This window comes from Sarcophilus harrisii, chromosome 2 (assembly GCF_902635505.1).
Source record: "Sarcophilus harrisii chromosome 2, mSarHar1.11, whole genome shotgun sequence".
Classification (NCBI taxonomy): Eukaryota; Metazoa; Chordata; class Mammalia; order Dasyuromorphia; family Dasyuridae; genus Sarcophilus; species Sarcophilus harrisii.
This window is the reverse complement of record NC_045427.1, coordinates 413123664-413149150: the sequence shown is the minus strand read 5'-3', so window position 1 is coordinate 413149150 and position 25487 is coordinate 413123664. Positions and strand designations below refer to the sequence as shown.

General features: G+C 38.6%; 1 protein-coding gene across 9 annotated transcripts in view; it reads left to right on the top strand.

The window, feature by feature from the left end:
* The first annotated feature begins 9171 nt into the window (after nt 1-9171).
* The window catches only part of ABLIM3 (actin binding LIM protein family member 3), a 163193-nt gene continuing 146877 nt past the window's right edge, over nt 9172-25487 (top strand). For 3 of the 9 annotated variants that reach the window (XM_031953690.1, XM_031953689.1, XM_031953688.1), the window contains exon 1: nt 9173-9846. In XM_031953690.1, the coding sequence (XP_031809550.1) occupies nt 9834-9846 (13 nt within the window). In that variant the 5' untranslated portion in view covers nt 9173-9833. Of the gene's footprint in view, nt 9847-25487 lie in introns of all 9 variants that reach the window. The other 6 variants (XM_031953687.1, XM_023506410.2, XM_031953693.1 and 3 more) reach the window with 3 other exon arrangements.

The following is a 25487-nucleotide window of genomic DNA, read 5'->3' as shown; positions in this document are numbered from 1 at the left end:
AAAGGAACCTCACGGTTTCTTTAATTATTAATCATTTGGAGTACTTTTTTCAAATAAGTCTAGATACTTTGAATTACTTCCCTTGAGAACTACTAATTCATGATATGACTCATTTTTAATGAATTAATGCTAACTCATTTTGATCACTGCTTGCCTTTTCAAATACTCATAAACTGTACCTTTAATATTTTCTCTTCTTAGGTTCTTTAGTGGCTTACCCATGCTTTTTAGAAATGTTTAAGAATGTCTGATGTTGGGAAACCTTTGTTTTACTCTGTTGGCTCTTTAAATCTTTCTCATTTTTCTCCTTTTGTGATTAAATTCCTAGAATATGGAGTGAAGATTCTGTACATGTCTGTCTCAGCTTTTTTTACCACCCACTCTATCTTTGACCCACTACCCAGCTTACATAGTACAAATCTGTAGAGCTGCCATTTGGCTGGATTTCCTAACTTACTCCAACAGTCCAAGGACTGTTGTCAGAGAATGGGAAGGGAGAAACGGATCATGGGTGGTCCAGGCTGGATAGGGTGGTAAGGGAAAGCAGAAGGGGGCTAATGGACTGAAAGAAAAGTGAACTCAAGCATTAGTAGTTGGGATGAAAGTGAAAAGCAGTTTTGGCAGGAGAGAGGATATAGAAGAAATAGAAAAGAGAGCAGACTCTGTTCAGAAAGTTATGGAAAGTGAATGAATGTCCATCAGATGGGAATGGCTGAATTAATAGAATATCATTGTTCTATAAGAAACAATCAGCAGGATGATTCAGAGAGGCCTGGAGAGACTTACATGAACTGATGCTAAGTGAAATGAACAGAACCAAGAGAACACTGTACACGGCAACAACAAGATTATGTAATGATCAATTGTGATGGATCTGGTTCTTTTCAACACTGAGATGATTCAGTCCAATTCCAAAAGACTTCTTATGGAGAGAGACATATGTACCCAGAGAGAGGACTAAGGGGACTGAATGTGGATCACAGCATAGTATTTTTACCTTTCTTGTTGTATGCTTGTTTTTGTTTGTTTTTTACTTTGTCATTTTTTCTCTTTTTGATCTGATTTTTCTTGGGCAGCATGATAAATGTGTGTTTAGAAGAAGCACACATGTTTAACCTATACTGGATTACTTGTTGTCTAGGGGAGGAGGATAGAAGAAAGGGAGAAAGCAGTAAAGCCTGAATTAATAGATAGAAAGTAGTCCTCAGCATCAGAATGATCAGGGTTCAAGTTCCCTCTCTCATAAATAAATACTGGCTAGTGGGATCCTGATTAAATCATTTCATTCCTCAGTGTCCCCAGGTTATTTTCAAAGACTAGAAATTGTTCTCAAAGACTAGAAATTGCAGAACAGTTACAGATCTGCCTTGATAGGAATTTACCAGGAGATTCCCCCATACCAATAAAAGTAAAGGTCCAGACTCCTCCTTGCTTTCCCCTCCCCCCCAAAAAAAGACAGAATTGGACAATTTGATGGTTGAAACTTCTAGAAATTTTTGACCCAACTGTTTGTTAGTTAAAGACTTTGCAAGTGAGGAAGCGGACAATCATCAGAAGCCTTTACATGGCATAATGCATAGAACCCTGGAATGGGAGTGTGTATGGGGGGCAATAGTTCATATTCAGCCTCAAACACTTACTGGTTGTTTCACCCTGAGCAAGTCACTTAACTTCTGATTATCTTATTTAGTTTGTTCTATTGTTTTTTGCTGGGCCAATTGGGGCTAAGTGACTTGCCAGGGTCACACAGCTAGGAAGTGTTAAGTGTCTGAGGCTGGATTTGAACTCAGCTCCTCCTGACTTCAGAGCCAGCACACTATCCACTACACCATCTATCTGCCCCCCCTTATTTTTCTCTTCTGTAAAATGGGGACAACTATAGCACCTGTCTCCTAGCGTTGTTATGAGATTCAAATGAGATATTATTTGTAAAGAAATTAGTATAGTGATTCATAGGTACATAGTAGATGCTTAAGAAATGCATATTTCCTCCCTGCCAATTAATGTAGAATAGGTAGGAGTCTTGATGAATAATAAAGCCCTCTAAGAGATCCAGAAAAGTGAGGCAGGTTGGACCCAGGGACAAGACAAAGTAAGGTAACCCAGCTACAAAAGTAGTAGAATCCCTTCAACTCCCCTTGTTTCTCCTCTGTTTGCTCTTCTCTACCTCCATTCTTCTGTTTTCTCTCTCAGGGCTGCTGTAAACACAGATCTTTCTACCCAGGACCTAACTCTGCCTGGCAGCCTCCAGGAACAGAAGCTTCTTTTCTTTGGCTGAAGGATTAATACTCTTTGCCCTGTCCTGAAGCTTGGCTTCCTGCTGGTCCACACAACTGCCCTGACGGACCCTGCTCTGACCTATCCCTCAGCTTAACGCTGCTTCCTTCAACCTGCTGAGTGGAAGTCTGTGTTTATACTAAGCCAAAATATAATCAGGCTTGACATTAGTCCCCAGATCTTATGAATGAATTTCTAAACATTCTTATTTCTTTAATTACTCCATGAATTTGCCTAAATCTTTTGAACTGAGTTCTATTTCTTATGTATTTCACTGAGGTTGTTTGTCTTTATATCAGTTATTTGACCTCCACCTCCACCTCCTCCTCTCCCCTTTTGAAACTTTCTTTGTGAAAAAGAAAAATAATTCAACAAGAACATCAGGTAACAGTAACCAACCTCAGTCAATTTAAATAGAAGCATAGTCTGTCCTAGTGACTTCCTGCCCCATCCTGCCATCTCATCCAAAGTCATAAAGGAAGAAAGAATGTTTCACTATTGGCATCTATTCCCTGAGGCCATAACTATATACACACATATATATGTATGTATGTATATGTGTGTATTAGTTACTCTGTGTTGAACTTCCCTTTAATGACATTTCATTTACATTGCTGTTGATACATTGTATATTATCTGTCTCTGGGTTCTCTTTATTTCATTCTGCTGCAGTTCATACAAATCTTTCCATGTCTTTTTTAATTCCTCATATTCATCATTTCTTACACCATAAAAAATATTCACTGTAATTCTTCTTGGGAAATTAGTTTGATACACTTATTAACATCTATTAATTTCCCATCACAGAATTACAGAATAGCTGGGTTGAAAAGGATTTCAGAGGCCCTTTTGGTCAAACTAAACCTGATCAAGTATCTCCCTTACAATATACTCGACAAGATCAAAGGATGATCTTTAGTTTTTGTTTGACAGTGTCAAGTGAAGACAAGTTGATTCACTGAGCATTTATTAAGAACCTATGATATACCAAGCATTGTACTGAGCTAAAGAGATGCAGGGAGAGACAAAAACAAAGTCTCTGATCTCAAGTACTTAACAGTTTAATGGGTGAGACAACTTGAAAGCAGCCATGTACAAACAGCATATATAAAAGATAAATTGGAGATAATTTCAGAGGTAAGACACTGGAATTAGAGGACTAAGGAAAGATTTCTTGTATAAAGAGGGATTTTTGAAGGAAGCCAAGGAAGTCAGGCAGAGATAAGGAGAATCCCAAGTATGAAGGATAACCAGTGAAAATACATACAAACCAGAGATGGAGTGTCCTATGGGAGGAACAGAGGAGGTCAATGTCATTAGATCACACTGCATGTGGCAGGGTATAAGATTTAGAAAGACTGGAAAGATAGAAGGGGATAAAATTCATTGAATGCCAAAAAGGAGATTTTATATTTGAACTTAAAGGTGATCCTTGAAGTGAAAGGAAACCCTCAAAGCAGTCCACTTTGGATGAATCTATTTGTTAGGATTTTTTTCTTTATATCACACTTAAATTTTCTTCTTTGCCACTCCACATATTGTTTTTACTCATCCCAATGAGAACAAATCTCTTTCCTCCCTCACCTGACCTTTTAAATCCTTGAAGGCAACTAGCAGGTTCCCCTAAGTCTTCCCTTCTCCAGGTTGAAACCCTTAATTCTTTCAATCAGTCCTCATGTGGAATAATATTAAGATCCTTAAGATACAGATGAGAGAGGCACAAATTCTATTAGTGTAAGCACATCCATATTCACAAGAATATTAAACTAAGCATGAGGGGATTTGAATTCTTGTCTCAGTTCCACTAATCTGATCTGTGACCTATGGAATTAACAGCAACAACAATAATATAACATTTTTTCACATCTAGAGAAAGAACCATGGAGTCTGAATGCAGATCAAAACATACTATTTTCACATTTTATTCTTTTTTTTTTTCTCATGATTTTTCCCCTTTTGTTCTGATTCTTCTTACACTATATGACTATTGTGGAAATATATTCAATATTATCGTACACATATAACCTATACTAGATTGCTTGCCATCTTGAAAAGAGGATGGGGGGAGGGAGAAAAAATGGAAATAAAAATAATAATATAGCATTTATTATGTGCCAAGTATGGTTTTAATTCATTTCTCTTTTCTGAGCTACTTCATCAAAATGAGAAGGTTGTCTGAGGTTATAGAATCATAGCTCAGGAAGGTTATTAGAGGGTATCTAGTCCAAACTGTGTAAGTGTTAAAATCCTTTGCGATGTCCCTATTAAGTGGCCACTCATCCTCTCTTTGAGTGTTTCCAGTCAAGGGAGCTCCATTCTATTGACAGGAAATTTTTATTCATATCAAACAAAAATGTGCCTCCCTGAAATTAACTCAAATTTACTCCTGATTCTGCCATTTGGCCCCACAGAGAACAAGTCCTCACACCAGATATTTGAAGTCATTGATCCTATCTAACATCTTTCTCACTCCCGGATAAACATCCCCAGTTACTAATCCCTACTAGTAATGTGACCAAAAATGAATCACTTAATATCTGTGAGCCTAAATTTCTTCATCTATAAAACAGGGATGAAACCAACTATTGTACTTACCTCACAAGGAGGCTCAAATGAGAAAAAAAATATATTTAAGGATGGCATTAAAACTATCTTACACAGTTTTAACCTTAATACCTTAACTAGTTAAGAATATGTTTCCATCAAGCAGTCACTCATAAATATTAGATTAAGTTCTTAAAAAGTCTATAGAACTGAAATAAAATTGAACAATAGTCATATTTCTGCAGACCAAGGAAACTTGCTCATATCTCATGGTACAAATTATCAAGCAAGTTTTAAAAAAAAGGGAGGTGAAGGGGTAATTCCAGAAACTGGCTATTAATATGGGAAAGAGAAAAGAGACCTAAACTTTGGCCTTGTTCTGGTCTGGCTCTCTACTCATATTTGGATAGAGAAGTACCATACTCATTTTAAAGGTTCTGGAAGATGCTGGACTTTCCTTCCCAATCAATGGCCTCGCAGTTTTCCTTGATCAGATAGTAATAGTGTCAACATTGAGTACCAACAACAGATGGATGGAAGAGAACTTCTCTCAGACACTCCACAAATAAGAGAAAAGAACTCATGATCTCTAAGCATGAGCCCACTTTCTTCTGGACTCTATACATATTCTGAGGAAAGTGGGCCGTGGATGTTTGAGATGTTTTGTGTCAACTACTTTAATATAATACCTTAGTAACTAATGCTTAAGTAGTTTTCTTAATTGTTCATCTTAGACGGAAGCACACTAGTGACACCTTGCTTGAGCCAGAGCACTAGAGAGTCATTCCTGATCTTTCAGGGGTGCCCCTAGAGCCATAAGGATGAAATGTAGCTGATCCAGCTCTGAGAATTTGACCATTCAGAAAGATTAGAAAGTGGACTAAGGCTCCTCAAAGTTTATAACAGCTACGTATGTTAAATGCTTGCAAATTTTAATATGATTATATTATATTATTATATAAAATATATATATATATATATTATATATATATTTATATATATTATTATATAAAATTATATATTTAATATGATATATAATATGATTTAATATGATTAATAGTGCCAGCTATTATTATTGTTGTTATAATAACAATATTATCATCCTATGACAAGGTTTCAAGTTCCCTCATCCTCCTATAGACACACACAAGATCGTTGTGGTCTTCCCAAAATGTCACACAAAGAACTGGATATAATACTCCAGATGGAATCTGACTAAAACATGACCAAAACAGCAGGATAATAATTTCTCTTTTTTGTTGATACAACTTAAGAAATTATTTCTAAGATCCATATCTGATTTCAAACTCAATGACTCTTTTTTCTTCTTAACCTTCATGACTTTATTAGTTCCCACATGAGCTCCTAGAGACCAAGGATATTATTTTGCCTTTCTTTATAGCCCCAGTGGTACTAGGGATTAGTGCAATGCCTGGTAGATATAAGATGTCTAATCAATACCTATTGAGTGATTGATCATCTTTATAGATTGACAAGTAGAAATTTATGTCCCAATCTTATGAGAGTGCTGCTCATTTCCTGTAAAACAGAATAAGGATTTTTGAACACATATGATTTGAGCTAGAAGGGATCCAGGATTTCAAGGGACCAGGTGAAAGGTACGAAACAATAGAAAACAGAACATTCTATGTCAAAGCTGAAAGGCATCTTAGAAAATGAAATGTTAGAATTATAAGGGACTTTAGAAATCAATTGATTCTACTATCCCATATTATTTTACAAAGAGGGAGACTGAGGGCCTGAGGTGGAAAGTCAAGGACAGATTGTGAATTAATGGCAGAGCTGGGACTAACACTGGGGACTCATTCCCAAGTCTTGAGTTTTTTTTTTTTTTTTACTATTCTATGCTGCTTGTTACACTTCTATTACCACCACCACAACCAACACACACACACACACACACACACACACACACACACACACACACAGAATGTTTTAGGATGATAACAGACCATGTGAAAGTTGGAATTTCCTAGGACAGTTAGCCAAGAACCAAAGTGAGTAATACAATTATTTCCTTGCTGGTTTCCTTGGGCAGAGACCAAACTTTCTTGAGTGTAGTTGGTGCTTGGGAATGGAGCTAATGCCACTCGTTGACATTAATACCAGCTTCAGTGCTTGGGCTATGAACATGGTGGCACATCATGAATAGAATGTAGAATAAAACATAAAGAGAATCAAAATAGAAGTATGGAAAAAGAAGAGGTACTATGTTCTTAGGACCCCAAGGCTTAAAGCAGAGGTGTCAGACTCAAATTGAAATAAGGCTACTAAATTGTAGGCAAGGATTCTTGCCAGGGCATATTGAATTAGAAAACCACACGTTAACATTATGTTTTATTGTATTTTATTTATTTTCTAGACTATTTCTCAATTTCATTTTAATCTGGGTTAGGTTGCACTAGGGACTATGGACCCTGACTATTTGATACCTTTGGCCTATTCCCTTCCTCCTCCCCTCAGGGAAAGCAAAAGAAATAATATACCATTTTTAGAGTCACACAATGTTAGAGGTCAAAGGTCTAAACCTACCCACTCATTTCCTGAATGATAAAACTGAAACTTAGAAATCAGAAATAGTTTGCCTAAAATAATACAAAAAATTTATTGAAGAATTTGAACTAAGCACTAGTCCAATGCCTTTTTCTACTATTGCTGCTACTGAAAATAATAGAAATTCAGGACTGGAAGAAATTTCAGAATCCTGAATGTTAAAAGCATAGAATGTTCAGAGTTTAATATGGGGTATAAATGATCATAAAGCCTGGAATCAGGAAGATCTGAGTTCAAATCCTGTATTAGATACTTCCTAGCTGTGTATCCCTAGGCAAGGCATTTAACTTCTATCTGCCACAGTTTCCTTATCTGTAAAATGGATATAATAACATCACCTGGAGCCTCCAGTTCTCCATCTTTAAAATGGAGAGAATAAGATTTGTACTTCTTCATAGAATTCTTATGAAGAGTGGGGAAAGATAGTGGGTGACTTACTGCAAAGAAACTGGAAATATCAATACAAATTACTATTCTGTTACTAATTTAAGTCATACCCCATTCCTGGACCTCAATTTCCCCAATCTATAAAATAAGTCTAGTGAGCTACTTTGGTAATAATAACTCTTCTTCAAAGTGCTTATTTTTCTCATAAACCTTAAGTATCAGTTATTATTAATTTTTCAGTTTAGCTACTTTTATCTGTTTTTTCCTTCAAAGAATCATATTCCCACTCTGGTCCTCAGTTTTGCCCCCACTTTTCCAATTCAAATGAAAACATTGGACCAGAAAATCTCTAGTTCCTAGCAGAGTTCTAAATCTGCAATTCATAACTTGATTTGAACTTGAGTTCAAATCTTGACACTCCTTACTACCTGCAATTTACTCACATAGACATTTTAAACATGATTCATTCCCATGGGCTCTTCCCTCCAAAGACATTGGCCTTCTTGCTGTTCCTCATACAAGACCCTCCATTTACTGATTTCTGGTATTTTCTTTTACTGTTCCCTGATGTTGGTAATATAGTTTGTATTTTGTACCCATTTGTTTTCATGCTGTCTGCCTCCTTAGACTGTGAGCTCCTTAAGACAACGAGTTATCTCATCATTCTTTGAATCTCCAGAGTTCTGAACAGTGTTTAGTATACAGCAGTCGTTTACTAAATTACTAGTTTTCCTGGACTTTTTCCCATAGGATTGTTGTGAGGGTTGAGAAGAAGCAGGACAGCTTGCTAGAATGAGCACTGGATTTTGAATCTGCAGATCTGGGAACAGATGACAACTCTGCTATTTACCAGCTGTATGACTTCCTCTCCCTGGGCCTCAGTCTACACAAATTACAAAATGAAGAGGTTAGATTGAGTGATGTCTGAAGTCCCTGCCAGCTCTAATTGCTCCGTGATGGGATGGAAAGCGCATAGTTGGAACCCTGTTACTAATAATGAGCATTTCCCCGTTTTTGGTCCACTTTTCTCAATTTACGAAGGAGGGGTCGAGCTAGGTGGTCTCTAAGGGTCCCTTACAGTTCCACGTGTTATAATTTTAAGTGCTTTGTAAACTCGAAGCGTTTTAGAAATGCGAAACATTATTGTGCTTCCCGGTCCCCCCCAAAATGCCAGGAGCCTGAGCGAATCGCATTGTATCCAGCAGGTGGCGGGCGGCAGTCGGCCATCCGCGGCTTCCCTAGGCGCTGGTAAAGCTAGCAAACCCTGCGGGAAGGCTTCTTCCCCGGGTCTGGTTCTCCTCCTTTTCTGGTCCCCGTTCCCTGGCAGAGTCCAGACCTCCCGAAAGCATCCCCTGCAGACTCTCCAGGCACGCGGCGAGGCGGGGCGGGGCGGGGCGGGGCGCGGAGTGGGCATTCGGGGCTTCCCGCCTCGGCTGCCAGGCGAGTTCTGGGGCTGGGCGAGAACCTCGTAGCCGCGGCTTGGCTTCGCTTGGACAGGAGCGGGGCTGCAGCCTAGCTCCCTCCCTTCTCTCCCTCCCCCCCCCCCCCCAACCTGCTTTTCCCTCCCTCCCAGTGGTCCACACCCCCTTGGAGCGCTCACAGGAAAAGTCCAGCTGGAATTGGTCCGCATTGCACGGGGGAACCCTGGAGCCAGCGAAAGCTCAGGCGAGGCGCCAGGGCAGCGGCACTCAGTCGGTTTGTCTGTCCGCGGGCCTGCATGCCCTGCCTGCCAGCCCTATCTGCTTGTCATTCATTGCTTCTGCCTTTCCAAGATCGAGAGCAGAGTCAGGAGGCAGAGAGAGGCAGACTGAGGGCAGAGAGGGCATACCTGGGATAGAAAAGACCACCTGATCTTAGGATTTAGAGCTGGAAGAAACCTTGCAGAGCATCTCGAGCTCCTCTCCCTGATAGTCCCTCCTCTACCCCTTCTCTCCGCCGCCGCCCCCCCCTCCCCACCACCACCAGGTGAGCTTTGGAGCAAAGGGGGACCACATTTAAAGAACCGCCTTGGCCTCTTTGTTGAATGAGAAATTCAGAGCCAGGGCGTCACCATGAACACCAGCAGTAAGTACATCTATCTATTGCTATTGCTTCGCTATGGGAACCGGGGGCGATGGGGTGGAGGTGGAGGGGAGGCTGCGTTGGCTCTGACTGAGGAGCAGGAAGAGACAACCCTGCATCTGCAGGAACCATCCACACCCAGGCTCCTGCCTGCTTTTGTTCCTACGGGGGAGAAGAGGTTCAAGGCAGGCCTTTCGGAACAGGGGATGCCACCCATCTCTGACAGCTGCCCTCTGGGGCACTTAGTCTGCCTGGTACTAGGCAGCAGTGCTTGGGTCAAGCGATTATTCAGATGACAGTGTCTTTAAAGAGCTCTCTGGATGCCCTCCTTCCTCATCCCCAGGTCCCTGCCTGGGTATAAATAAGCAAGAGCAGGTTGGTGGGTGTGTGCAATGGTAGCCAAATGTACAGTATCCCAGGCGGATCTCTCCAAAGGACAGTCTGGCTCTTACAGTGCTAAATAGAAATAATAGCAGTAACTCGCATTTCTATAGTAGTTTAAGGTTGAAGAATGTTGAGTGGGGGATGGGGAGAAGTGGCTGTATTTAGAAACTGATGGGAATGTGAGAAGGGAAGCAACCTCTGTCTGTGAATCGTCCCTGCATACCCCAGACGACAAATGGTCTGCTGGAGCTGGCTCAGACATCTTCCTGCCAGATGGATTGGGTGGGACCTATCTTTGCCAATTGGTTTACAGCTGTTGGAAAGCGCATGAGCAGCTGGGGTGTAGTAGTAGAAATCACTTCCAACTAGAAGGCAAGAGAACTGGGTTCAAGTGCTGACTGTGTTGCTGACATGACCTTAATCAAGACCTTTGTCATTTCTGTCCCCATCTATTCCTTCTCTGTTAAAGGAATAGTTTCTACTAGATGATTTCTGAGGTTTCTTCAGCTCTGAACATCTATGAGTAGATTACTGAGCATTCAGTTCATGAGCCCAGAAAAAAAAAAATCATTGTATAAAGCCCTATTCTGTGGAACTTATTCTCCATTCAGTTGGACTTTGAAGCTCTGGTCATAGAACAAAAGTCCATGAGATTGAAATGAAATTTATGTTGCTCCTTCCTTCCGAGTGTGTGTGAGTGAGTTTGCATAAGCAAAAAAAAAAAAAAAAAAAAAAAAAAGCAAAAGGTTCAGGGTTGTATTTGACCTCGAAGTTCCCTTCCAGCTTAATGATTTTGTAATCCTATAACCCTTCCAGATACACATCCTGGATTTTCCTTGTGTTTGACTTGCCACTTGGGGCCATTAGTTTGGTGCTGGGGTAAGCAGGACCAAAGGTTTGAGGTGGGGTCTTTCTCAGAGATTTTTGCCTACAGTTTAATCATTAGTATAATCTGGCAGAGTGGAAAAGGCATTAGGGAATTTCCACCTGTGCCAGTGATTCCAATCAGCATCTTGTCAGTTTCTCTGGATGTTATTCTTGATTAAAAATTCTTTACTCTGTATAAAGAGCAGAAATGTGTATGCATGAAAGAACTGGTTAATGGAAAGAGAACTGAGAATATGTATTTGAATCCAACTTCATCTTTTAGTAGCTATGACTTTTGATAACTGAATTCAGCTCTCTAGGATTCTCATCTGTATAATGGGGATAATATCTGGATTGCTGACCTGGCCAAGTTATGAAGATATTGATTTTTTTTAAAGTGGTAAATAAATGTAATACTTTATTAACTTCTGGATAATCTTTTGAAAAACAGGACTGAAGAAATCTTTTACATCCTGGAAAAAGAAGGACAAGTGGTTGATAATCCCTTTTGCAAAGGCCTCCTGAGGGCAAACAAGGCATGTGCTTTTTGTCTCCAGAGTTCTTCTTCTACCAATAGTACCCAAAATTCCATTCTCTTTTTCTAGTTTTCAAGGTAGCTGGGCCTAATGGCCCCAACTAAGGATAGGCAAAGTGATTATCAGCCTAGGGTGCAGGAAGCAATTTTGAGAGCACCATGAAGAGTATATTTTTACATGAAATTTTGAAAATAAAGATGTAATGCTAGGGGAAAAAATTAGACTTGTATTCAGATCCAGACTCTTATTTGTATGACCATCAGCCCTTCCTAAATCTTAGTTTCTTCATGTGTAAAATGAGAAGCTTAATTGAGCTAAAGGGAACCTTTTTTTATAGATAGGAAACTAAGGCCCTAAATCACTTGATTTGCTTAAAGTTACACAGCAAATATGCAGCAGAACCAAGTCATCTGATTCCACATCCAATGCACTTCCCACCGTGCCATTGGATCTATGATCCCTAAAGTCTCATCCAACTATTTTGTGATGTCAAATAGCACATTATATTATAAAGACACAGAACCTATCATGGACAGTAATACACAAGGCTATTATTGGTACAGATGAGTTGTATAATTTTATTAGAATATAATCCTTTCCTTCCTCCTGATGGTTGCCACCAATATCAAAAGAATCAGATACTCTTAAGTTGGGAATAATTTCATAAAAGGGAATTTTTCCTCAGGCATGAGTCTTTGGGATTCTGTGATCCTTAAGAAATCAGGACTTTGGAGAAAAAGCAGCTCCAGGAAAGAAAAACAAGCAAAAAAGCACAGGTTCTTTCCTTGGTTTTACAAATAAACAGATTTTCCCTATATTTGAACTGTCCTGGACAGGCCTGTGTACATAGATTTGCAGAATCATAAAGGAATGTATTCCAATTCTAATCAGCAATAGCATCTTTGAAAAGGGGCCATCCATCCTCTGATAGAATGCCTCCACTGACTGGAAACTCATCAACAGATTGTAGCAATACTTTCTGCTGGCCCATAGTCCCTCTGTCAACATGCTAGGAATTTAAACCAGTTAGAAAGGAGGTATGACACAATGGAAAGGTTTGGAATTAAAAGGCCAGAGATTGAGTATGGCTCTGATACCTCCTTGCTTGATGATGGTGAACAACCCTCAGTTTCCTTATTTTTAAAATGGGTTTATTCTTGGTTGTTAAATTCTCTGTAAACCTTAAAGTACTATAGCATTGTGTGGCTATTATCCAGATTACACAAAGCCGTCTGTTAGCACAATTTTTTTTTTTTTTTTAAAGAAGTTGGTTTAATCTCACACAAGGCTGGACTATGTTCTAGTCTCTTCTGGGTCTTTCTGTCCTGGTGGGAATGAAATTGGAGGAGGAAGAGACAGAGGTGTAGCCTCAGGCCTTCAACTAAGGTTTGTCCAGCTAGCAGTTTTACAGCAACAGGGTTGAATGCCAGTCTTGCTTGACAACCTTGAAATATAAGGGATAAGTTTCTCTAAGAAGCAGAAGTAAGGAGGTGAAGTCCCCACAATTCTCTGCTCTGTTCATACCAGACCTAAATTTTGGTGTTTAGGTGCAAAGACACATATTAAGGATGAGTTGAAACATGTACAGCAAAGGGTGATCAGAAGACTGAGAGGAGTGAAATCGGTCATAGTGATTGAAGGAATTTAAGCTGAAGCAGAAAAGACTTAGAGAAGATATGATTATCTTTTAAGATTGTCATCACTGTCCTGTTCTCTACTTTTAACTCTCATTATTCTCTCTACTCAATTTAACAAATATTCAATTGGCATCTATTGTGTACAAATCTCTGGGAACACAAAATAACAGTCCTTGAACCTCTAAGAATTTACAATATAATAGGAGTGTTAGGTAGGATCAGTATAGAGATAAGTATCTATGCTGTTAAAATAGCTGGAAGGATCTTTAGAGATCATATAGCCCCTTGAAGGCACAAGATAGAACATGATATGGGCAAAGAAGGACTCTAGACTATGCTCTAAAAAGATAGCTTTCAGCTGGGGGGATGGGGTGGCAGTTTCCAAGGAAGATGATGATTTCTGCATTGAGAAGGCACTTGAACTGGGCCTGAGTCTTGAAGGAAAGAAAGGATTCCTCCAGAATCTGATGAAGATACATGCATTCTGGGGCAGGTCTGTGTAAAGGTGCAGGAAAATGTAGGACAAGATTGGGGAGCAATATGTAGTCCGGTTTGGCTGGAATATGGAGCACAGAAAAGAGGAGAGGGATTGGACCTGGGAATAAAAAAATAAGAGACTCTTATCAATGAAGACTGATACATTCTCTGAAACAGTCTTTCAGACTCCCCCAGAACTCTGAGAAATTAAATAGCTTGCCCAGGGTCACACAGGCAATATGTGTTGGAGGCAGGACCTGAACCCAGTTCATCCTAGGTTTTTGCCCAACATCCCACATTTTTCTCATGGAGGAATATAGAGTAAAATAAGTTTGAAAAGGCAGATTGAAGTCAGATTGTAAAAGGCCGTAAGTAGCTAATGAAAAAATATGTATTTTTTTCTTTGTCTTTCAACACTGAGGAATCATTGAAGAATTTTGAATGGGGGAGTAACATTGTCAAACTTGTGCATTAGGCAGAGTGTGAAGGATGATACTGAGAAGGGAGAGACTGGGAAAGACTCAGAGAGAAATCTTTGATGCTGTCTTCTAGGTAGTGCAGTGGATAAAGTGCCAAGGCTCAAACCAGGAAGAGTCTTCTTCTTGAGTTCAAATCTGATCTCAGACACTTAGTAGCTATGTGACCCTGGGCAAGTCATTTAACTCTGTTTACCTCAGTTTCCCCATCTATAAAAGGAGCTAGGGAAGAAAATGGCAAACCATTCAGGTATCTCTGCCAAGAAAACCCCACATGGAGTCAGAAAGATTGAAATAAGTGAATAGAAACAATACTAACCCTAAAGTAAAGAGAAATGGGAGAATATCGGGTCCAAAAAGGAGGATGACTAGATAAGCCAAATTTTTGTCTTGCCTGGCTTGGGCCTGAGATGGACTCAGGGGAGCAAAGTAGTTGGGTCCATGGTAGTTCTCCCATTCTCACTTCTTGAGTTCTTTATTCCCCTCTTTCCCCTGAGTGCACTCCACTTCAAATTTCATTTCCAATTTCCTTTCAAGTATGGCATATCCTACATTACCTCTTCTACCCTCCCTTACACTTTCCAAACTCCCACTTCTTCCAGGCATTTCAGCCAAATATTGTTGTAGATTATGATAACTGGACTTTACAAATATCTATCCAGCCCAACCCTCTTATTTTATGGAGAAGAAGCTTAGACCCAGAAAAAGAAAAGATTGGCCCTTAATCCTTCTAGTTCTAAATCTATGATCTCTCTTTCCTAAAGGTAAGAAGAATTGGTCACTGATTCCCCCTCATCCCAAGTACTTTTTTTTTTTTTTTTTGAGTGAAAAAGCATTAAACATTTGCTGTGATTCAAGCATTTTGCTAAGCACGGGAGATACATATATTTTAAAAGATAATCCCAGCCCTGAAGGAACTTACATGTTAATAAGGGAAGTCTATTCATAAAAAGCATGGTGACCAGATAGGGGTGTTTTGTTCTGGGAAGAAAAAAAGAGGAGGGAGGGGAGAATGATACTGGCCGAGTCAGGCAAATGGTGAGAAATGTCTTGGGTGAATTACTGGAAGAAATATGAAAGTGAAACATCTGTAGTCTGGTATCTGGGGCCAGCCAGTAGATATGGTGGGAGGTGGGATGTCGGAGGGGGTGGAGGGGATGACTGAATAAGCTAGTTTGCAAAGATTTTGTTGATGGTTTTTTCTTTTCCTTTTTTTTAATATCATAGTCACTTCCCAATAATTTCCCACCCTCACCCTATGAATCTCTCCCTTTATTTAAATAAATATAGTCAAACAAAATGTATGATTTCCTCTTCTCCTCTGTCTATTCTATTACTTCTCTGCCAAGAATTAAGATGCATGTTTTAGCATAGGTGCTCTGAACATACCATTTTTTAGCCTGGTAGCTGAAGCTAATCTTTGTTCCTCAAAGAATAATATCATATAATTGTGGAAATATGTATAGAATATTTGCACATGTTTAACACATTGGATTATTTGCCATCTAGGGGAGGGGGTGGGAGGAAGGGAAGGAAAAAAAAATTTGGAACACAAGGTTTTGCAAGGGTTAATGTTGAAAATTATCTATGTATATGTTTTGAAAATAAACAGCTTTAATTGAAAAAAAAAAAACAAAAAAGGAATAATAGCATAGGATTTAGAGTTGGAAAAGACCCTAAAGATTTAACCTTCTTTTTCCACAGATGAAGAAAAGGGAACTCAGAAAGGCAATGTCACATAACTAGTAAAAAGCAGAATTGGGATTCAAAATCAGATCTTCTGGTTTCAAAACTAGTATTTATTCCAAGATATTACCTGGGTACAACCATTTCTCCCTGGATCATGCATTCATTCTCATGGTCCCAGATCTCTTCTCCAGTCTTCATCTCTTTTCTGGATTTCAGCCTCTTAATTTGAAATGACTATTGGGTATCAAAAGGACTCACAATGGAGGATGGAGATGATGTCGGGTCAAATTTATGGTTTCATAAATATAGGGAGCCCTAGTGAGGAATTTCCTCTACCTGTACAGGTTGGAATCTTCTCTTCACCATATGGCCTTGGAGAATTTCTTAAGAGGATTTAGAGATTAGATGACTTGTCCAGGATCATACACATCATTTGTGTAGGATGCAGGAATTGAACCCAGGCCTTTCTGGCTCTGTTGCCAACATTGCCTAGTGAACTTGAAGCCTAAGGAAACATGCTATCCTACTTCATAAAGTTTGATTGTTCATACTTAAAAAGAGTTGAATTTTAGTTCCAAGTTCAGTTCTCTCCATACTCAGTGCAGCTTTTTGGACAAATCCATGACCCCCTTCTGTTTCCTCTCTTTTCCCCTAAAAATTTCTTGTTTGGCTGTACAAAAGCAACACTGATTACACTCCCTTACTCAAAGTGTTCACTGTTTATGCCTGATTACCATGTAGTACAGAAATGATTATGCATGTCATTAAATATGTGTCAGATTAATTTTACTGTGAGTTTTAATTGATTACAACACTAAACTCCATTTATGTGGGGCACAGTCATTGTGGAAAAGGGGAAAGAGGCCCTGGAGCAAAGGGCATCAGTCTTAAAATTAGAAGACCTAGAGTGGAGTCTTGGATTTGCTGTTTAATGGCTGTGTGATTAAGAAAATAATTTTCCTTCTTTGTACTTAAATTTATTCAATCTGTAGAATGGGGACAATAATAATGGCATTATCTGTCTCATTGTGAGGCGCAAATATGTTAATGTATATAAGGTTTAGAATATACCCTTTTCAAATAGGAGGCTTTTTTCTTGTTTTCCAGAGAGTTCCTTTTAAATTCTCAAATTTCATCAAGGCAGCTCAGAGGCAATGTATTATATTGAAATGATAGTCACTGCACCTGGGTTCAGGAGACCTGTTTTTTTGTCCTACCTTAGAAATGGAATCCTTGAACATCCAATCAATAAGTATTTATTAAGCACCTACTACATGATAATATCACTCTTTGAGCCTCACTTTTCTCTTCTGTAAAATGAGGAAATAGTTTTCAATCTCTTCCATCACTGATATTCTTTGTTCTGTGATCCGAGGACCTTTCCAATTCTGAATTCTCTAGGTTCCTGTAAGGTTTCTTCTAGCTCTGAAGTTCAAGAGCCCTTTCAAGATCTCGCATTCTGTGCTCAGTTCCTGGGAGAGATGGAGTCTGGGGAGAGAGGGAGGAGAGATAGGATGAAAGGAACAATTGAAGAATAATCAGAAATGAAGATAATGTGACTGAAATTGACAGTGTGAGTCAATGGAAAGATACTCAGTTTACATTCCAGGTTTGGGGAACACATCGATGTCTCCAGCAGGATGTGTTCCAAGAGTCCTCCCTCCTGGAGGCTTCTGCTGTTTTTCCCCAGGGTGTACCTATTACAACTAATGCTCTGCCAGAAGTTGCTGACTGATGTTTTCGGGATGGTCATTGTACACTCAAAAAGCAGAAAACAGTAACTTGAGGTATTGGAACTTTTTTGTGATTCTTATGACTTATCTTTCCTGATGTGATGTTTGATTATTCACATTTAAAAAGAAAAGACTTTTTTTTCTTTTACTCATTTGCTAAAACACTTCCCAAAGCTGACTTTTGGCAGGAATCGGTGCTCAGCTATGCTTTTTTGGGGGAGGAAAAAAACAGAGGACAAAATGAGGAAACATAGAAAAGTGAAAAGAGCACTATCCTAGCATTACTCTTTGCCTCATCTGTGGTCTTGGATATGTCATTTCTCCTCACAGGTCCTCATTTATTCTGTCTGAAAAAATGATAAGGTTGACCTCAATGATCTCAAAGGTCCTTCTAAGCTCAAAATCTTGTGTACATATAGGAATAGATAGGTATCACAATAGATAGAGCACTAGTCCTGGAGTCAGAAGGACCAGAGTTCAAATCCAGTTGACTTACTGTGTGACCCTGGGCAAGTCACTTATTCCCAAATGCCTTGCCCTATCCCCAAATCTTGTGACTATGAGCCATAAAACATAGAATGAAAAGAAAAAACAATAAAAAAGATTCAGTATTTTATTTGTAAGGGACAGTAAAGGGGAGGCTAAAGAAGGCTTCTTGGAAGGGATAGCTTTTGAGCTGAGTTGAGTTAGGCAATGGAAAGAAAGACATTTCAAGCAGTAAATTGTCAAGCATATTGAAAAAATTGGTAAACAGTCTACTTCTACTGAAGCAGAAGATGTAGGAAAGAAAGTAATTGGAAGTAAGGATGGAAAGTGAGGTTGGCAGAAGATTACTGTATATGATGACCACAATGATGCAAATGAAAACAACAATGCAAGATTTCAGAATTCCATTCAATGTAGAGAACAATATTGACTTTAGATGACAGGTGGTGAAGGTGGCTCCTGCCTCTCATCAGTAAGGAGGTTGACTACAGGTGTAGAATAAGGCATACATTTTCAGACATGGCCAAATATTGATTTGTTATGTTTAATTATTCTTATTTGTTACAAAATATGGTTTGATTAGCTGGGGTCAAGGAAAGAGACATATTGGGAAGTGATAACAATTTTTAAAAGGATTTAAATTTTTAAAAAATATCTCATGTATATATTTGTTAGTAGTCAAAATTCAGAAGATCTTGAAAGTCAGTTTTGATTTTTTGCTGTGAATATGGACTTTGATTTTGTAAGTAATTAAGGAAAAAGGGGGGAGTAAAGCAAAGATTTTCACAATCTGCCCCCAAATCTTCCTTTTCAGTTTTTACTTATAAAACTTTCCAGTTTTACTTATAAAACTCCCCTTTATACACTCTGCAATACAGTCTAATCAACTATCTGGCATTCTGTGTATCCTCAAAGCTTAGCACAGTGTGTGGCATTTAGAAAGTGCTTAATGGATGTTTGTTAATTGACTAACTGACAATCTGGTCCCAGCCTTCCTTTGCAGTTTTTTCTTATCAAACACTCCTTTGTGAACTCTGCATTTCAGTCAAACTAAAACATTCTCTCATTCAAATCTCATCCTTACAGAATCTAAGGTGGAAGGGATCTCAGAAATCATCCAGCCTAAACCATACTTGAATTAAGAATTTCCTCCTATCACATCCCAATAAATGATAATCTTGCTACCATCTGATGACTTTCAGTGAAAAGGATTTCACTTCTTACTAAGGCCTAATATACTCTCTTGAGATAGCTCTTTTGCTAGGAAATTTTCTGCAACTTCCAACTCAGGCCAATATCCTTCTTTTGAATATTACTGCCGCTCAGTCATTTCAGTATTGTCCTACCCTTCATGACCCCATTGGGATTTTCTTTGGCAAAGATACTGGAGTGGTTGGCCATTTCCTTTTCTAGCTTATTTTACAGATGAGGAAACTGAGGTAAACAGGGTTAAGTAATTTATCCAGATTATACAGCTAATAAGTATCTGAGGCCAGGTTTTAAGTCAAAGTTGTGTCTTCCTGGTTCTAGGTCTAGCACTCTATCCTTCTTTACCACCTATTTGACGATGGCTATCATTTCCTCTCAAGTCTTCTCTTCTTCAAACTAATTCTCCCTGCACATCTTTCCCCTTCTTCCTTTAATTGATGTTTTCCAATCTTCTTACTAATCTCATTTTTCTAAACATACTCCAATTTGTCAAGGCCCTTTCTAAAAATTGGTACCCAGAACTGAACATGATACTCTAGGTTGGACTGACCCAGTGTAGGAGGACAACAGGGCTATCACCTTCCTCACTCTGGAAATAATACCTTTCTTAGTACAGCCTAAAGTCACTTTGAGAGTTAGTGTGACATAATGGTTATAGAGCTGCCACAGGAGTCAGAAAGATTTGATTTGTCTTAACCTTTGACACCTCCTGGTTTTGTGACCCTGGGCAAGGCACTTGACCTTTCAGTGTTTCAGGAAACTATAAGATTATCCAATACTGTCAAGTTAAGAGTTTGTGTAATGTAAGTACTTTCAAAGGTTCATCAAAACATATTGAAAAAATACAAGAAGCACTGTACTAAATGCCAAGATACACAGAGGCAACATCAACGTCTGCCTTCAAGGAGCTCACAATTTAATAGGAAGAATCCATATGTAAACAAGATACGTATGGGAGAATTTGGAGGTAATTTCAGAGGGAAAGCACTAACATTAAGAAGAGATCTGGGAAAACCTTGAAAAAGGCTAGGGAAGACCAGGAGACATAGGTGAGGAGAAGGTGAATTCCAGGAATCAAAGATAGCTGGTGAAAATGGATTGAGTCTGATGTTTTGAAATATCTTGATTAAAGAACAGCATAAGAGCCAGATTTCAGAAGGGGACTAAACTGCAAGCTGTAGGGATAAAGGGAGTCCCAGGAAGTAGCTCCTCACAGCAATGAAACACAGTTTTGCACAGAAAAAGAGATCATGAAGGTTTGTGTTTGTTTGTTTGTTTGTTTGTTTGTTTTACTACCATATTGTTAATCATTTTTCAGTCATGTTCAATTCTTTGTAACCCCATTTAGGGTTTTTGTCATTTCCTTCCCCAGTTCATTTTACAGATGAGGAAACTGAGGCAAAACAAGGTTAAGTGACTTGATCAGTCACAAAACTAATAATCTGAGGCCAGATTTGAATCCATGAAGATGAGTCTTCCTGACTCCAGGCTTGGCATTGTATCCACTGTACCACCTAGATACTTCTATAATATTCTAATGACTCATTAACTTTCAATTCTCTAAAACCCCAGATCTTTTTAGATACATAGTATTGTCTAGCTCTATCTTCCCCGTCTTTTAGTGTCATTGAGCTATTAAATCCAAAGGTAGAAAAGACATATATCCCTGTTCAGAGTTATCTTAGTAGCTGAAAAACATCTTTTTAGCTTTTTTTTTTCTTTAGCATTTTTGTGGTCCTGATATGTCTTGCCTCCATATACCTTTTTACAGAGACCTTCAGTCCTGGAGCAGGCTGCCCTTGGCTCATGTTGATTCTTCTGCTCTGAAATAGGTCTATTTCAAATATTATCTCCTCCATAAAGCCTCACCCTATATCTATTACCCTGACTCCTAAAAGTGATCTTTCTCTCCTGAATCTCCCAAAAAGAATGCTTCTTGAATTCTTGTCAATTTGTATCTGGGGTACAGCTTTATTTCTCCAATATTAACTCCCCCTCCCCCACTTTCCCTTCTCCCTCATTGACTGTGAGCTCCTTATGAGAGGGTAGGAAATCCTTTTTTTTTTTAATTCTTCGTAGTCCAGCCTCTGGCACAGAGTTCTACTCAAGTCTTGGTAAATTACTATTGAGTTAAAATTGATTTAGTAAGCCTCTCCGAGTGATGTAAGAAGTTAATCAATCCATTGTTGAACTTTTGTTTAATACTCACTGTCCCCAAGAATGGGAAAAAAAAAATGGGTACAGCCAGAGAGTAACAGGAACTGTTGGAGACATCTGTATTGTCACCACCCTTTCAAAATAGGCGGGGTTTTGTTTTTCCTGATAGAGCTGATATGTATAATTTAAGTACTTTCAAAGGTGCAACCAAACACTTATAGTGATAAAGACATGCCCTGAACCTACCCTGTTCTTTCTGAGTGTCCTCTTTATAGAAGCATCAGATTAGCCCATCAAAACAAATAGGGCAAGGCATATTCCCTCCCCAAATCTCTTTTTGACTAATGCTTTTGGGTCAATAACCAGCAGCTGGAAATGTGTCTTCCCACATTCTATGGCTTGTGATTTTCATCTTATTACCCCACATTAAAGTTTATCAGGCATTTTATTCACAATTGCTTTGTGAGAGAAGTAGTATAAATATTATTATCCCCATTTTACAGATGAGACAAATAATAGTTCTACATTCCCAGTCTCCATGTGAAATCCTACTTAATGGTGATTTATTATCCTACTGGAACTATGGAGGAGAGAAGTTTTTAAATCCAGCCTAGCTGTGTCACCCCAGTAGGGTGTTCCCTGTCAGACATTGTGCCACAAGGGAAAGATCATGAATTTTGAATCAGATGACCTAAGTTCAAATTTCAGCACTGATGTTCTGTGACCTTGTTCAAATCACTTGGATTCTGAGTCTTCATTTCTTCATCTGTAAAGTGAGGTGGCTAATTATGATTATCTTTAAAAACCCCTACTAGTTCTAAATCTTATAATCATGAGATTTAGCAAAACAAACCTGGTTATGTGTCCTTACTTTGCTGATTGACCCCCCTCTGGGGAGGTTGACATCATATCCTGTTGCATGCAGTTGGGGCCAAAATTAGGGCAAGTAATATCCTGTCCCTATATCCTGGAGGCTGGCTTTGTTTCCAAGGCAATGGGGGAGGAGGATGGGAAGGAAAGGTAAGAAAGGTCAAGTAACAGATCCAAATGGGGATATTTTGGGGTAATTTGAGCTGGCCTTGGGTCATCCCAATTCAGAGGTCCCACTGGGAATCAACTGTGGATAAAGAAGGTTTCAATAGCAACTGACAATTATAGAGGGCTTTGAGACTGAAACAGCACTTTATATTGTCCTCATTTTTGTCCTCATGACAACAGGTATTATTATTTCCTTCAGGAAAAGTCACATTGTAACAACTCATAAATACCCTAGGCAGGAATGAAACTCTAAATCAAGTGTCCTTTCCCTTTTATACCCCTGACTTGGAGACATAGGCAATCACTAGGGGTGTGGGTTAATGAACCAAACTCAGAAGAATACCTAAAATGGGTTACTGAAGCAACAGGATTTACTGGGGAACTACAATAGTTTTCCATTTGATGGAATAGGGAACACCTTTAACCTACAGTTCATCACAGTTCAGTATGAGAACCTGAATCAGAACAAAGACACTCTTTTCAAAAGTTGGTAACTAGAGGGCTTCCTCTCTTGGGGTGACTTGGTCACCTGATGTAGTTGCTTCATGGACTATGGAATCAAAGAATTTCAAGGGGGAAGGATCTCAAAATTCAGTACTCCAATCCATATCTAACCAGAAAGTCCCTCTATCACATATATGCCTTACAGCTGGTCATCAAGACTTTACTTAAAGATCTTCACTGATGAGACATTTACTACCTTCTGAAGAGGCTAGAAAGGACAAAGGTAGCTAATCATAACTTAATCTGAATTACATGATTCCTGGCAAGTACTCATTCTACATTTATTTGAAGACCTCATCACCTCTTAATGGCAACTAGAAAGGCCCCAGAGATTATCTATTCCCCAAACAAGAAATCCCTCTACCATATCCCTTACAAGAGGTTATCTAGCTTGAATACTTGAGTATCTCAGTGATGGGGAACTTACTATCATACAAGCAGATGGGAAGAATTTCAAAAGTCATCCAGTTCAACTTGTACTTGAGGCATAAATTTCTTCTATAGCATCCCTGAAAAGTGGGCATTAAGTTCTTATTTGAACACTTCCAATGACAGGACATTCCTTCTTCCTCAAGCAAATGACTCCATTTTTGAGTAGCTCTAATTCTTTCTTATATTTAGCAGAATTCTGCCTTCATGAAGCTTCTATTTATTACCCCTCACTCTGACTTCTGGATTCAAGCAGCATAGTCTGACTTCTCTTCCATATTTATCACCTTTGTGTTGATCCAGCTGGGCTAAGAAGAACACAAGAAGTAGATTTTGGTGGGGGAAAACTAATGTGAGATTTCTGAGACAAAAAGATCACTCTTCCTCTGGTGTCCTGGAAGGAATCAATTGGGGTCACCAGAGTTCTGGGAAGGTCTTTTCAGATTACTTGGAGGAAGATTCTATCACAGAAGTCTCTAGTTACCTGAGGTTCTTTGCAGTTCCCTCAATAGTTGCTGCTCTTCAAAGCTCCTAAACTTTCCTAGGTACTATGCTCATTATTGGAAGGCAGTATGGAAGGAGGATTGAATTTGGGAACATGATATTACAGGATCATCATGGATGACTTTAGAAGTCATCTAATTCAACTAACCTCATTTGACTGAGGAGGAAATTGAGACCTAGAAGGCTTAAGCTACTTGTCTAGATTCACATTTTTGGCAAATGACTGCATTATAATCCAAATTCCAATTTTTTAATCTCCTAATTCCAAATTCACTTTATTTAACTCCAAATGCACAAATCTTTCCACCAATCTGAGTCTGCTGCTTTTTAGTCAAAAGAAAAATATATGCTAGTCTTATAATCTTTCCCATTTCAGGGCTTTAGTTTCTTTATCTACAGAACATATAATGGACTATCCTAGAGAATCCTAAAGGTTGCTTTTAGCTATAAATCCTCAGACTCTGCTTTTCATCTCTTGCATTCCCCAAATCCTACCCATGCACTGCAAGTTCAGGATGACTTACTTATCACATGTAACAATAAAACAATAGAGACATTATCTTCAATTCTATCAACATTTATTAAGCACCTATTGTATTTAAGATCCTATAAATCTCAAAACTTAACAAAACTGAGAAGGGGAAAAATCTCAAATTTAATGTTAGTAAAAAAAAAAAGAGCAGCTAGGTAAGAGTGTTGGGCTTAGAGTTGGGAAGATTTATTTTCTTGAATTCAAACAGCTGAGTGACCCTGTATATATCATTTAACCCTGTTTTTTCTCAGTTTCCTTATCTGTAAAATAAGCTGGATTAGGAAATGATGAACCAGTATATGTCCAGTATTTTTGTCAATAGGGTCGTGAAGAGTCAGACATGACTGAAAAACAACTGAACAACAAACAATCAAAGAAGAGGGAAATAAAAGTTTTAGGTTCTTACTAAAAATTTCTTTGCAGTTGTGTACTACCAGAGGGTTCCTTCAGGATAATTGACTTTTTTTTCCTCATAACAACTTATAGAGTAGGAAGGCTTTACTCTACCTACACCAGAGAAAATAGTAAGTGCCAAAAATAATTTGTGAGCCAGTGTGAAGATTCCTTGAGAGTATAATTATGAAGATCAAAACAATAATAGCTAGCATTCAGATAGTACTTAACACTTCATAAAGTACTTACTTCACAACTCTGTGAGGTAGGAAATAATAACAATAATAATAATAGCTAACATTTCTATAATGTTTACCATGTGCCAAGCACTATGTTTATGCTTTACAATTATTATTTTATTTGATTCTCATAAGAACCCTATAAGATAGGTATTATTATTATCCCCATTTTACAAATGAGTAAACTGAGGCAGACAGAGATTAGGTGACTTACCCAGCATCACATATCTAGTAAATAATAAGGTTGGAGTTAAAACCCAAGTTTCCTGGCTCTAAATCTTATCTCTCAGAGAAATATACATAGATAATATACATGAAACATGAAATGGAATTCCTAAATATAATTCTGTGTAG